Source organism: Esox lucius, chromosome 14 (genome assembly GCF_011004845.1).
Source record: "Esox lucius isolate fEsoLuc1 chromosome 14, fEsoLuc1.pri, whole genome shotgun sequence".
In the NCBI taxonomy this organism is placed as follows: Eukaryota; Metazoa; Chordata; class Actinopteri; order Esociformes; family Esocidae; genus Esox; species Esox lucius.
This window is the reverse complement of record NC_047582.1, coordinates 33,261,344-33,275,322: the sequence shown is the minus strand read 5'-3', so window position 1 is coordinate 33,275,322 and position 13,979 is coordinate 33,261,344. Positions and strand designations below refer to the sequence as shown.

Below are 13,979 nucleotides of genomic sequence, written 5' to 3'. Positions count from 1 at the left end.
TAAAATCTTACCGAGCAGATCATCTATCTATTTAATACATTGTGACATAACATCACTATAGCTCTCAAACGATTGCAAGCTGGCTTGAAAAGACGTTTGTGTTGGTATTGTGGATTCACTTGACTGCTTCCGGCCGAGTTTCCCACAGCAGTTCACTCTAAAACAGCGAATGAAACTGCAATTGCTAGGGTTCCTCTGTTGGCCGAAACAACCACAACGCGATTGAGATGTCAAACAGTAGGCTCTGCTGCCCGGTCTTTCCTGCCACGTATAATATTCATCATATATCAGTGAGGTGCTTCTTTTTTTGTTCTTCCTGCGTCTTTTCTATTCATTCGGTTTTTTTTTATATAGCAAAAATAGACTTGGTGGTTAACTTTTCCGTCACGTCTGACGATTAAAAAGCAGAAGTCAAAAGCACAGTACAAAGGTGTAATCATAGATCTTTATTGTCAATATGTCGAACACCTCATTACAAAATTCACTTTAACTAAAGAACAGCAGGCCGGTGGCCATCTTGTTGTCAGTGTTAGAGTGTCAGTAAAAACTAGTCTAGAACATATCCCAAGAAAGGAGCCTGATTGTTTAGACTGGGGCAGTTACATATGGGTTACTCAAAATAACCGGTGCACCCTACGGAGGCCCAAGAGGAACATCTAATAGAAAACGGCCTCTTGGTGGGGGTCACAGCCAGTACCACGCTCCCAGTGGGCTAAATTGGGTGAAAGGAATGTCGTCCAACCGGTTTGCTCCACCGTATAACTTCATTAGATTCTGACTTCATCTCCCTTCTCATCCTTTGCTTAACCGTGACATGATTGGGAACATGCGGGGGAAAGGACACAAGTGATTTTGTATGAAACCTTTAGTCCTGGAGAAGATGCATATATGGGTTGGGTATATAAGGCTGCTAGCTACCGTGTAGTGCATGGCAAAAAAAAGTACCAACGTCCTTGATCTGATGCTGATTTGACAACACAGCAGAATATTTTCAAAAGTAAAAAATGAAATAAAAAGTAATAAGTTACAAATAAATCTCTTTCATTTGGTGATCTAAAATAAAACCTCATGTTACATAAAACTACCATTATTTTGGTCAATATAGAACTGTTTATAGATGTTAGAGAGTTATGATCAATAGAATAGCACAAATATACAAACCAAGATGAAATAACCCTTCTTAGATTACCCATATACAGTATAAATATTGAACTAGTCATAATTTTCAAGCTACTGTAGAGGAAAATAAAACATAAATGTAAGTGTTTACAATATAATGGAAAAAATAAAACAGACCAGAGTACACTTAACTGCAACTAAGAATTTCGCTATACTGTATTTTGCCCTTTTCTGAGTTGTTTCTGTGGGAAGAAAATAATTGCCCTTTTTAACATTAATAGTATGTTTAAGAAACTTTAAAAAGCAAGGCTGATCGGGTGTACTTCATGTCTATTCTGTGCACATTGTGACCCATTATAATTTGCTAGTCCCACTAAATTCTCTTCTTACGTCTGGTTCTAAACAATGGTGATTGATGTGGTCTGATTGCGCCAAATTACATACAATCAATAAGTAGATTTGTTATGCTAAAAGGAAAGATGAACAGAAAAGGGGTGTTTGTGTGTGTTCTTTTTTTTGGCACTATTACATTACCTTACGAGATTATCGGAAGCCCACTGCACTGCCTGGCAGCATTTAACAGGATAATGTAACAACATCCCTCTGCTTCATACCGCTTGTGTGTGTGTGTGTGTGTGAGGCAGTGGAGGGATTCGTTCAGTGGCCATACAGAAAGGGTTTGTGGCCATGTGGCTTCCGGAGAGGGGACATCTTATAAGGCCTCAAACTCATCAATCCTCTGCTTGGTGTTGCCCGATCGGATCTGCCGCAGGGTCTTGTACTTATCCCGGCCAGCACGCACGTTCTCCGTGTGGAGCAGGTCGTTCTGGGTGTGCTTAGTGTCATCACGTGCCTGGGACAACTCTGCGCTCAGGGCCTACAGGAAGTGGTCAGAAAATCAGATGCGTCAACAGAAGAGGAACAGGACATGGGTCAACTAGAGGACAACAGGTCGAATCAGGCTGTATTCAGACAGGGTAGGAGAGGGAAATGTGCCCCCCCAGGAAGGTCAGGGAGGTTAGGATGAAATGTCCAGGAGTTACCCTGCAGGCAGGGTCAGGGAGGTTAGGACGAAATGTCCAGGAGTTACCCTGCAGGCAGGGTCAGGGAGGTTAGGACAAAATGTCCAGGAGTTACCCTGCAGGCAGGGTCAGGGAGGTTAGGACGAAATGTCCAGGAGTTACCCTGCAGGCAGGGTCAGGGAGGTTAGGATGAAATGTCCAGGAGTTACCCTGCAGGCAGGGTCAGGGAGGTTAGGACGAAATGTCCAGGAGTTACCCTGCAGGCAGGGTCAGGGAGGTTAGGACGAAATGTCCAGGAGTTACCCTGCAGGCAGGGTCAGGGAGGTTAGGACAAAATGTCCAGGAGTTACCCTGCAGGCAGGGTCAGGGAGGTTAGGACGAAATGTCCAGGAGTTACCCTGCAGGCAGGGTCAGGGAGGTTAGGATGAAATGTCCAGGAGTTACCCTGCAGGCAGGGTCAGGGAGGTTAGGACGAAATGTCCAGGAGTTACCCTGCAGGCAGGGTCAGGGAGGTTAGGACGAAATGTCCAGGAGTTACCCTGCAGGCAGGGTCAGGGAGGTTAGGACAAAATGTCCAGGAGTTACCCTGCAGGCAGGGTCAGGGAGGTTAGGACGAGAGGGAAATGTCCCAGAGTTACACCCCAGGGAGAGCTGGGGAGGTTAGGACAGCAGATATCATGCACTTAAGTTTAGCAGTAACATACATTTCAGTGCGTAACGGTTCAATCAATAAATCAGCCAATCCGTGACGAGTCTCTCACCATGAGCTGTTTCTGCACACGCTCGTTCTTCTCGGTCTCCGTGATGCGCTCCTCCTCCAGGCGGTGGTCGTTGAAGCCTTCATTCTGCAGGTCGGCGCTGTAGGTGCTGTTGTTCTCCTCGCTGTCATGGTCATTGTGCTCCTCCACAGTCATGTAGTGGTTGTCCACGCCCATCGGGCTCTCCAGGAGCATGCTGGGAGGCGGTGGTGGGGGCACTGCCATCACCATGTGGAGCTCCTCCTTGGTCTTCAGCAGGTCATCCTGGGCCTCCCGAGCCTGAGGAGAGGGAGGCGGAATGCCACACATTACAACCCAACCGGTTGTCCGCTGACCTACAGTAAGAAGACGCTCCTTATCTCTGGCAGAGTTACTACAGGTGACTGACTAACCAAATGAGGGTGTGATGTCTGGTTTTACTACATAGATGAAAACTTTCTCAACATGTTTTTTAGGGGTTAGGGTTAAGTTTATGGGATTAAGTCTAGTTTGAGGTTAGGGTTATTCATGGATTGCACCTCTGTCATTCGGTCGGGTCGTTGCCATGGTCACTAAAATTATATTGACGCTTTGTTGATGACCAGAAGTTGAACTGGGGCTAATGACTTTAAACAGAGGCTAATTAATGTTTTGTCTATATTAGACTATAGGAGCTTGAAAATACAGCATGGCTAAAGTAGGCTAGTATTTAGTTGAAAACAAGGTTGCCATAATCATGATATTTTCAAATTTACTTTGACAGATTGCAACATTGCCATTAGCTAGCAAATTACATCAAGAATAGCTAGTGATGCTAACGTTAGCTGGACAGAATTCTGTATTTACCAGCTAGTCAATGTTATGCACCATCGACAATCATTTGATGACATCAAAATGATAAAAAACGGTTGTGCGTTTGTGTGTGTGTGTGAGTATGTGTGTGTGTGTGTGTGAGTATGTGTGTGAGTGTGTGTGAATGTGTGAGTGTATGTGAGTATGTGTGTGAGTGTGTGTGAATGTGTGTGAGTGTGTGTGTGAGTGTGTGTGAATGTGTGTGTGTGTGTGTGTGAGTGTGTGTGAGTATGTGTGTGTGTGAGTGAGTATGAATGTGTATGTGTGTATGTGTGTGTTTGTGAGTGTGTGTGTGTGGACACAGGGATTCACCTTGTTCTGCCAGGTATCAGCCTCCTCCTCTTTGCGTCTCTTGGCCTCTTCCAGCAGGGCAATCTTGGCCGTGTGCTCCGCCAGCTCTGCTGCCTGATAGGGGAGAGAGGAGGCGACTCAAACGTGGTGGAAATACAGTGGGAGTGTAGAAGGAAACAGGGGGTTGGTGGTGGAGAGGAAACATAGAGGGACCAGTGACCTCGTCGCAGGGACCAGTGACCCCCACGCAGGCACCAGAGACCCCCACGCAGGGACCAGTGACCCCCACACAGGGACCAGTGACCCCCACACAGGGACCAGTGACCCCCACACAGGGACCAGTGACCCCCACAAAGGGACCAGTGACCCCCACACAGGGACCAGTGACCCCCACACAGGGACCAACGACGCCTGTCTTGGTTGTAAACATGGTTGATTGTAACATGGTGATGTCTTGGTTGTAACATGGTGATGTCTTGGTTGTAAACATGGTGATGTCTTGGTTGTAAACATGGTTGATTGTAACATGGTGATGTCTTGGTTGTAAACATGGTGATGTCTTGGTTGTAAACATGGTTGATTGTAACATGGTGATGTTTTGGTTGTAACATGGTGATGTCTTGGTTGTAAACATGGTTGATTGTAACATGGTGATGTTTTGGTTGTAACATGGTGATGTCTTGGTTGTAAACATGGTTGATTGTAACATGGTGATGTCTTGGTTGTAACATGGAGATGTCTTGGTTGTGACATGGTTATGTGGTGGTTGTTCTCACCAGCTGCTCCTGGTTCTGCAGTTGATCCTGGGCTTGGCGGGCCAGCTCTTCTTTGGCCAGCAGGGCGGCCTGACGCTCAACCTCAAGACGGGCCGCCTCGTCCTCTGCCAGCCTCCTCTCCATCTCCAGCTGCATGGCCCTCTTCATCTGCTCCTGCAGGTCTGGAGACAGACAGACAGATGGAGATAGAGACAGACAGGCAGAGACAGGCAGAGACAGACAGAGACAGATAGATGGAGATAGAGACAGACAGGCAAAGACAGACAGACAGAGACAGATAGATGGAGATAGAGACAAACAGACAGACAGAAAGATTGAGATAGAGACAGACAGGCAGAGACAGACAGACAGAGACAGATAGATGGAGATAGAGACAGACAGAAAGATTGAGATAGAGACAGACAGGCAGAGAGAGACAGACAGACGGATGGAAGGAGACAGACAGACAGAGACAGATAGATGAAGATAGATACAGACAGGCAAACAGGCAGACAGATAGATAGAGTCATACAGAGAGATAAAGACAGAAAGTAAAAGAGACGCACACAGAAAGAGAAACGGGGCAAGGAGGCATGACAGCAAGAGAGAAAGACAGAGAGGCACATACAGAGACAGAGAAACAGAGATGTTAGACGATATGCAGTTTGTTTTTTACAGATGAGTCGATTCCCTGCACATACCTGAACATTGATAATTATGTCAGTGAGTTCTCTGAGACGTCAATTTAACACGGATTGTGCAATGTGTTTCACGCAACGACCTGGAAACAGCACAAGCTGATAGAAAAGGCTCGAAGATACAGAGATTCACATAAAGGAGTACATTACTGCAGATTAAGTGCTGTCCAGACGTGTGGACAGCAAAAATAAAACTACAAACACAATCCCTGACAACTCTCACAGCCATAGCTCCCTGTATCAGACTATTATTTAAAAAATACAAGAGAAAATTCATCCCCTGCTCGTCCGGTTATAGAAATCTGTTTTTACATGTCAATCTAAGAACTGTTATGGTTTTAACAGCCAGAACAGTTAAATAGGAATTTAATTGAACTCTGAACCAGGACTACAAAAAGTCCTACAAATGTATAATTGCAAAACACATGGACGCTCCAGGCAGAGACGTTCTTGAAGCTTGTGTAGATACAGGGATGTCTTACTTCCATTTTGCCTCTCTAAAACCTCTACACAGCTATAGTCATGGAAATAATAACCCAACAGCAAACCTGCTGAGTAAATCCCAGACTCTGTGTGCGTTATAAGCCAGACGGAATATGGACATAGAACGTGGTGCTTCATCACACCTCAACATATAAAAAAGAGATAGAAAAAGCATCTTCTCACTGGACACACCCTGTTAGTCACTCCCTGCTAAGGTAGCTTTTGTTCTGTTTGATGCCTAATGAATGACACATATAAATGGTCACAAACAAAGGTCATGGAGAAAACTTTTACAGTCAATAAATGTCTGATAAATAGCTGACATAGATACCTGTTGAAACACTGCCGCCAGGCAATTTGAGGTTCCCTGGGGAACCAAGCTACATAAGGCTGGCTTCAAGGAAAGTACACCAGGAATGTAAAAACGAATTAAAAGCAAATTGTTATCAACTGAGCGCAATCTTTGAAAATAACAGCGCTAATCTCAAAACGCTGCATCCACCCACACCAAAATATTCACACAGAGAAATACCCACTGATTTGTGCGCCAAGCTAACACACACACTCACGCACAGACGCACGCACACACACACACACACACCAGCAGCTCCTACCTTTCTCTGCCTTCTTGGTCTTCTCCTCAAACTGGTAGAGTCTCATCATCAGCTCCTGTTTCTCCCTCTCCATCTGGTCCTTCTCCCGCTCCATGGCCTCCCTCTTCTTCTTCTCGTTCTCCAGCTGGGCTCTGTAGATAACGGGGCATCGTGGGTTACAAAGAGGGGTTGACGTGTGCCGCTGGCTAATGAACCAATAAACACGGCGGGCAGTCCGACCCTCCCGCATTCATTAGAGACACAGAGGTTGGAAACAAAGAAAAGGGCAAAAACGCCCACAACGCCAAACACTCCCAAACACACACACACTTTCAGGGCATCAGTGTAGAAGGTGTCCCTTCAGATCGCAGGCGCTCCTGGTATTTGAAATTATTTTAAAGGAGTTTCAAACCTGTACAATTATTTGGATCGCAGTGCATTTCAATGTTTTCAGTGTTTCAGAGCTGCCAAGCATGGACCAAAATCCACAAATGGTGTTAAACTGCTTAACTTCATGGGATGATGTTTAACACAACAATACACTTCTAACAATATTTTGCACCACCATTAACATTAGAATATTAAACTATGACTAATTATATAATTGTCGAAGCCATCAACAGTACCCTTAACAAAGGCCAAATTTCTCGTAATCAACAATATCAGAAAAATGCCCTCGGTAACTGTCTGACATGGTCGTAGTGGATAATTCTGTCCATTGTCTTGGCTCTTATCTCCACTAGCAACACAACAACATGTGGTGATTGTTGGGGCTTGAAAGGCCTGCAGGTGATTTGACTGTGACAGACCCTGGCCATGTTATGAATGACCGAGTTCCAAGCTGTTTGAACAGCTGTGCCAAGCCAACACTGTCCAGATAATAGCAGCAGAGCCGTTCCCAGAGACCCGTCTTCCTGTCGCTTCGCTCATCCCGGAATGAGGTCATCCCATTTAATCACTAGGCCTTAATCCACTTGTATCAGTGACCTGGTGCTGTGGAACTTAATGCCGGCCCACCTGAGGAGCTTACCAAGAGGCTGAGCACGTCTTGCCATAACGAGGAACATGCTAAGCTTTCAAACGAGACAGGCGTACATGCCAGGATACGAATAACCCAAATATCTGGTCCACTTATGTGTGGGATACATCCACTTATGTGAGTAATATTCCTAATCTAATCAGGAGCACTCAAACGGAGCGCAGGTTCTCACACTCCGTCGCCCCTAGTTACAACGAACAATGGAAACAGTCAATCAGCTCTGTTTGTTTCTCCAGACCCCAGACGGGACGTGCCGTTCTGATGCAGTTCGGAGAAACCTGGGGTCAAGGTGCCCGTCTCCCACATTCCACCCAGCGACCTTTCAACCCTTTTCCTGAGTCTGTCTGCCACGTGCACAGGTACACACCTCTCCATCTGCTTCTGGTGCTTCTCCTCGCGGGCCTGGGCCTTCATCTGCTGCACCTCGATGGTATCGGGCTTGCGGCGCCGCATATACAGCTCATGATTGCCCATGCAGAGCTGTAGGATGCGCTTGTTGATGCGCAGGCGGGGGGCGTAGAACACAAAGTCCTGAGAGAGAGAGAGAGAGATGGGGAACAAAATGGAGGTCAGACAAAATGTTCAAGTATCCAGTATACAATTCTGTGATTTCCTGACGCTACAATGACTGCAGCTGTCAGAGGTTCTAGTAAGGGTGATGACCTTTCAGAAGAAGATGACACACACACACACACACCGGCTTGAGCAGGAGAGATAAGGTCTGTTGAACGTAGAGGCTGGATGGACATGAAGACATTAAAAGACCCCCTCAAGCTGTGTGTGAGTGTGCGTGTGTAGGTGTGAGTTTTGCATGTGTGTGAGTATGAGGCCTATCTATGCCAACAGGGCCTGGGCTGAATTCAGACTGTTGTTGACAGTAAGAGATATGGCTTAATGTGCAGAGACTGAGCTAGCAGACAGACCAACAGTGAATACATTTTAGCCCTTCAGTGGACAGCCCTTCAATTAGGGTTCAGTGTCTTGCTCAAGAACACAACAAGATAGTTTTCCCCGCATCGATTTCAGAATTTGAACCAGAGACCTTTCGTAGACAGCTTAACACTCCAACCGCTAATCCGCCAGCCCCAAAGTGCTCAAACACGCTCCAGTTATCTAATCTACAGGGTGCTGTAGTCTGTTCCCATGTCTGTGATAGGGTGTTGTATTGCTCCGTCACTACTATTATTACTACTACAACTACTACTATTACCACCACCACCACTACTACTGCTACTACAACTACCACTACTACTATTTCTACCACTACTACTACAAATACTACTACTACTACCATCACTATAACAAATACTACTAATACTACCACCACCACTACTACTACTACAACTACTACTACTACCACCTCTACTACAACTACCACTATTTCTACCACTACTACTACTACAATTACCATTACTACTAATTCTACCACTACAACTACTAATACTACTAATACTACAACTACCACTACAGCTGATAGCTTAATAATGCTGTCAGATGGGTTTCATTTTGATGTTAAATATGGGCTTTGAAGACACTGTTTGATGGTGACAACTATGGTGGATGGTTTGGGTTGGCTGAGTCCCATGTAAATCAGTTGGTGGTGCATGGAAATTTCCAGGCCAGAGTTCTGGGTTTGATTCCCACAATTGGGTCAGGTGGAGAAAAAACAAATGTATAAACAACTGTATGCACTGCGGAAAGTCAATCTGCTAAAATATGTAAATATTGGTTTAACTGGGTTAAATCAATAGTGGGCAACGTACTGGGGCTTTCTTGTCAATGGGCTTGATGATGAACTTCTTGTCGTTGAAAGATATGTTCCTGATCTCACTCCAGGGGAAGCCGATCTTTGGGGTCAGTCTGGATTGGAGAGGAGACAAAACAGAGTTATCCTTGTTTATTCGACATTTTTTCTTTACAGTTGATGACCTCAAAGATGTTCTCCATTTCGGGACACATATGTAACCAGAGGTCCAAACAGATTAAGTGTACATGATTAACCAACAGCACAAACGTTTAAATGTATACATTGGGAAAACTGATCCAAAATGAAATTCGTCAGACAGAGAATGCAACCCTGAGCTTAATTATGTTAAAGTAACCATATTCCTAGTAATGACAAAATCGAGTTTTGATTACAAAATCGGATGCAGCTCGAAAACGCTCAAATGAAGGTATGGGGTCGGTGTGAACAGTACAATAAGGCATCCCCATCTCCCTTGCTAACAGTTTGACTGTATCCTTGTAGCGAAACAGAATGCAAACACACACGCACAACTATGACGCAGCTGGGCTTCCGTTAGGAAAACGCGAATCCATCCAATGTTACCGACAGCATTTTATTTGCCCGGTTATTTGACAATTGGACTGGGCACATTTAACCTACAGCACAACTGACTAAATAAAACACTATGTGATTGTTTTCCAATTTTAGCCATGACGTTCATTCAATAAAATAATGTAGGACCTTGTGTTAACATAACAGTTTTTATAGGAGAGAAAAACATTTCCCCATACTCGGCTTTCGGGAATCGGGATGTTTTTTGGTTAGGCGAGAGAGTTTTACGAGCTGGACATTCTAACAACTGGTGTTATTAAACACGCGGTACCCGAGACGATGAGAGCCTAGTTCATCTGTGGAGCATCCCTGCGTCTGGCGATGGCCTTTGTTCGGTTATTCGGAGAATCCCCTCTGTGGACACTGTAAATCGGGATGCATTTGGCAGTCGTTCAGTTATGCATAGGGTAGACTTGACGAGCAGTTTTAAAGTTTCGGAAACGTAACAATTCACAATTCTTCCGGACAAATTGGCCAGCAGCCAATACTTTTTCCATACTTCTACTTCTAGAGCTGGCTAACGGAAGCCCTGCAGGGTGTAGAGCTAAATGAGGAATGCTGAACTAATCCACCTGACAGTGACACACTGATAAAACCTTCAACTGCCTCAACTGGTTCACCTGAGAAACCAGCACTCGTGCGTCACATCTCCCCGTCCTTCAGAAACTAGGGTTTCCTGTTTGTGAGAGATGTGGACCAGCTAATAATTCTGAGTAGCGTGTGTCCGACTGATCCGAGAGACATTGTATGAGGCAACACCGTCCAATAATGTGCTGTTTACCAGAGGATTTGATGGTGTAATTCTGGCCTATGGGCCTCATATATATTAATTAGCACACACTGTTCTAAGTTACTCCATCCAATTTATGCTGTTTAGTAGACGCTTTTACCGATGCGTGTACACTGAGGTGTATTCACGGACTCTTTTTTAAAAAGCCCCTTTTGGCCTTGGTGTGTAGGGTAATATGTTGTTCATGTATGCATAATTTAAGATTATACCTCAGTTAGCCATGACATTCCAAGTTTGAAGGCAAGTGGATATGACAACATGTAGGGCTTATTGGTAGTGGAGTTTAGATACACTGAATGCTCCGCTTTAAAGGAAGACATTCATGTTTATGTTTGGTTAATATAATGATTGGCTGAATCAACGGTGAGGGTGGAGCTCACCTCCCCACTATAAAGTCACCCAACAGTACATGTCTGAGTCAGTCAATCCCATGCACACAGAGTTAGGGTGTGTGTGTGTTTGACCTAAGGAGGACCTAAGAAGTAGTAAAACATTGACAGGATGGCTATTTTGACACAAAAGGACCAGTGTGTGTGTGTATCAGCAGGGTCTAAAGATTGACCACTGTGTACTCTCTATCTGAGTCTCAGAAGGCCCGGCAACGGCAGGGCTGGGTATTGTCTGCCACCACTTCAGGCTGGCCTCCGCATTCTTAAGAGCTGCACAGCTTGAAAAACCAGTCAGCGTCACCATGGTTACAGTAGAGGGCACTGTGGGAGAGAGGCATTTCTGTTGTCGAGCCCCAGAGTGGACACACACACATACACACACGTACACACACATACGCACACACTCTCTCTCAAGGACACAAACAGCCTACACACAGACAGGGACAGGCTGTGTCTTTCTTGACCTATTTTCTACTCGGTTCAACAGATTTACAGAACACACAACAGTGTTCCCAAGCTAAATTAAGATTCACTTTAAATCAACTGTGTGAAACAATGGCAACCGTAAACATTTAAAAGCCTCTGACAGTCATTAATTAGTGCTTTGTGTGGATCTAAAACTAAACATACAACTTCCAGACAGTTTGGACACATGCCGCGATGACAGGACAATAGGAAATCCCAAAGGACAGAGTCAAGTCACAGACCTCCAGCGCTGCCATCTGTGGCCAGGGGCAGACAGAGAGCTCCAGGGGGGCTGGGTCCTTACACTCTCTCGCCAACCGCCCAAGGAGCCATATTCGCTTCTTGACTGGGCCGGGCTATCCTGGACCACACTACTTCCAGTAGACGTCTGGCAGGGAGAGTTCAAACGGAACGAGACGCTCCAGGGTGGGAGCCTTGCCCATTGTTAACAACAAAACCCAGCCAGGGATTAGTTCAAAGCCCTCGGAACACCCTCCTCTGGCCTCTGTGCCCGCCACACACGGGTTCAAATAGTACTCTGTGATTTACTCTCCTTTGCCTTTAGCTGTGGTCCCCGGAGTCTGTCAGGAACGACGGAACCGATGGAATGGTCCAGAAAATGAGAACAGCCCACTCCACCCACCCAGCAGAATAAGCAGACTCATTAGGACACATTTGGGAGTAAATGAATACTCTTTAAACACAGCGATGTCACAGTCTGCGGTGCTGCCAGCATGTCAATCACTACAAGCCCATTGACTTCATAGGCAACCAGGGGATAACTGGACGACGTCATAATCTACTTCAGCTACAGTGTTCTTAACTCGCCAGGAGTAGTAAACGCCAGATCGCACATTTGGGGCTTGTGTCTCGCGAGCGGCCTCGTAAAATATCTTTATTTTGATTCAACGAGCGATCTCTGGCAAGAGGACACAAGTAAAGCTAACCAAATGCAAGACACCAATGAGAGGAGGGAGAGCTGTGGTAACTAGATTCCTGATGTATTGTCTGTTGAGAATTATCTTTAATGTAACAGAGTAACTGAAAAGTAACTGTAGTTAAATCTGAAACAAAACTGTCAAATAAACTGGGAAACAAATCAGTATTGTTGACCAGCGGAGCCAGAATAGTGGATAGTTTAGATAACAGTAGGTGGTTTGAAATATTTTAACCGCGTTTTGCTTTAGCTCGCCTGGCTTGATGGTAGCAATGCAATAGTCCCATAAGTGCAAACACAAACCCAACTGTCATTCCGAGAAGCATCCAACAACACCTTTGTAAGTCTGGTATGTGAGGGAACAGATTCTCTGTTGTCTGGTACAGACAAAATGTTTTGAATCAACACAGAACTACGTGGTGTTGTGGATGGACATAACAATCCTTTCATTTTATCATTAATAACAAAATGTTTAGCTGCGTCTGGGCCTGAATATGACCAACCAGAGGTTGTTTCTTACTTGTCTTCCTTCTCGTAGATGTTGAGTCCCAGAGCGTCCACCCCCAGCCACAATTCGGTTCCCTTCTTGTTCTTGATGTCAAAGTAGTTGACCCCGTACATCTCCAGGTCCTGGGCGATCTTCAGGTATTCCAACATGGCATCTTCCCTGCAGAGTCAGACGTGGAGAGCAGAATACACAGGTTCAGGATTGAGACAAATGCTGGATTTGCCCTGATGGACTGCAAGGGGCATCTTCATCAATATAAAACCAAACCATCATGACTGCTATCTGAGCTAGGACAATCTCATGCAAATGCCCCGTTTCCTCAAGGCAGGGACGCCCACATATAACCTCAGAAGTCCGCTGCTGTGTGTTTTACTTGATTTAACATCATGGTAAGGACCAATGGAGAGACCAATGGAGAGACAGATGTAGAGACCAATGGAGAGACCAATGAAGAGGCCAATGGAAAGACCAATGGAGAGACAGATGTAGAGACCAATGGAGAGACCAATGGAGAGACCAATGGAGAGACAGATGTAGAGACCAATGGAGAGACCAATGGAGAGACCAATGGGGAGACCAATGGAGAGACAGATGTAGAAACCAATGGAGAGACAGATGGAGAGACCAATGGAGACACCAACGGAGAGACCAATGGAGAGACAGATGTAGAGACCAATGGAGAGACCAATGGAGAGACCGATGTAGAGACCAATGGAGAGACCAATGGAGAGACCAATGGAGAGACAGATGTAGAGACCAATGGAGAGACCAATGGAGAGACCAATGGAGAGACTGGCACTCACTTCAGCATTCCCCGGTGCTCTTCATGCCACACCTGGATCCGCTCCTCCCACTGCTCCCTGGACAACTTGTGCTGCTCCAGAACACTAAAGGTGGTTGAGGAGGAGAAAAGTCCTGTCATGTTCAACTGATAACAGGTGGATAGTCAAATTATGATCAGAC

The 13,979-nt window shown here is 45.5% G+C and overlaps 1 protein-coding gene across 4 annotated transcripts in view; it reads right to left on the bottom strand.

Moving 5' to 3' along the window:
* Positions 1–431: 431 nt before the first annotated feature.
* Positions 432–13,979, bottom strand: part of ezrb (ezrin b) — a 35,664-nt gene continuing 22,116 nt past the window's right edge. For 3 of the 4 annotated variants that reach the window (XM_010878408.5, XM_010878410.5, XM_010878409.5), the window contains exons 7-15: positions 13,820–13,903; positions 13,029–13,175; positions 9,353–9,449; positions 7,957–8,120; positions 6,572–6,702; positions 4,798–4,958; positions 4,043–4,135; positions 2,903–3,178; positions 432–1,996 (exon numbers count right to left, since the gene is read on the bottom strand). In XM_010878408.5, the coding sequence (XP_010876710.1) occupies positions 1,832–1,996; positions 2,903–3,178; positions 4,043–4,135; positions 4,798–4,958; positions 6,572–6,702; positions 7,957–8,120; positions 9,353–9,449; positions 13,029–13,175; positions 13,820–13,903 (1,318 nt within the window). In that variant the 3' untranslated portion in view covers positions 432–1,831. Of the gene's footprint in view, positions 1,997–2,902; positions 3,179–4,042; positions 4,136–4,797; positions 4,959–6,571; positions 6,703–7,956; positions 8,121–9,352; positions 9,450–9,728; positions 9,808–13,028; positions 13,176–13,819; positions 13,904–13,979 lie in introns of those variants that run through there. The other variant, XM_010878411.5, reaches the window with a different exon arrangement.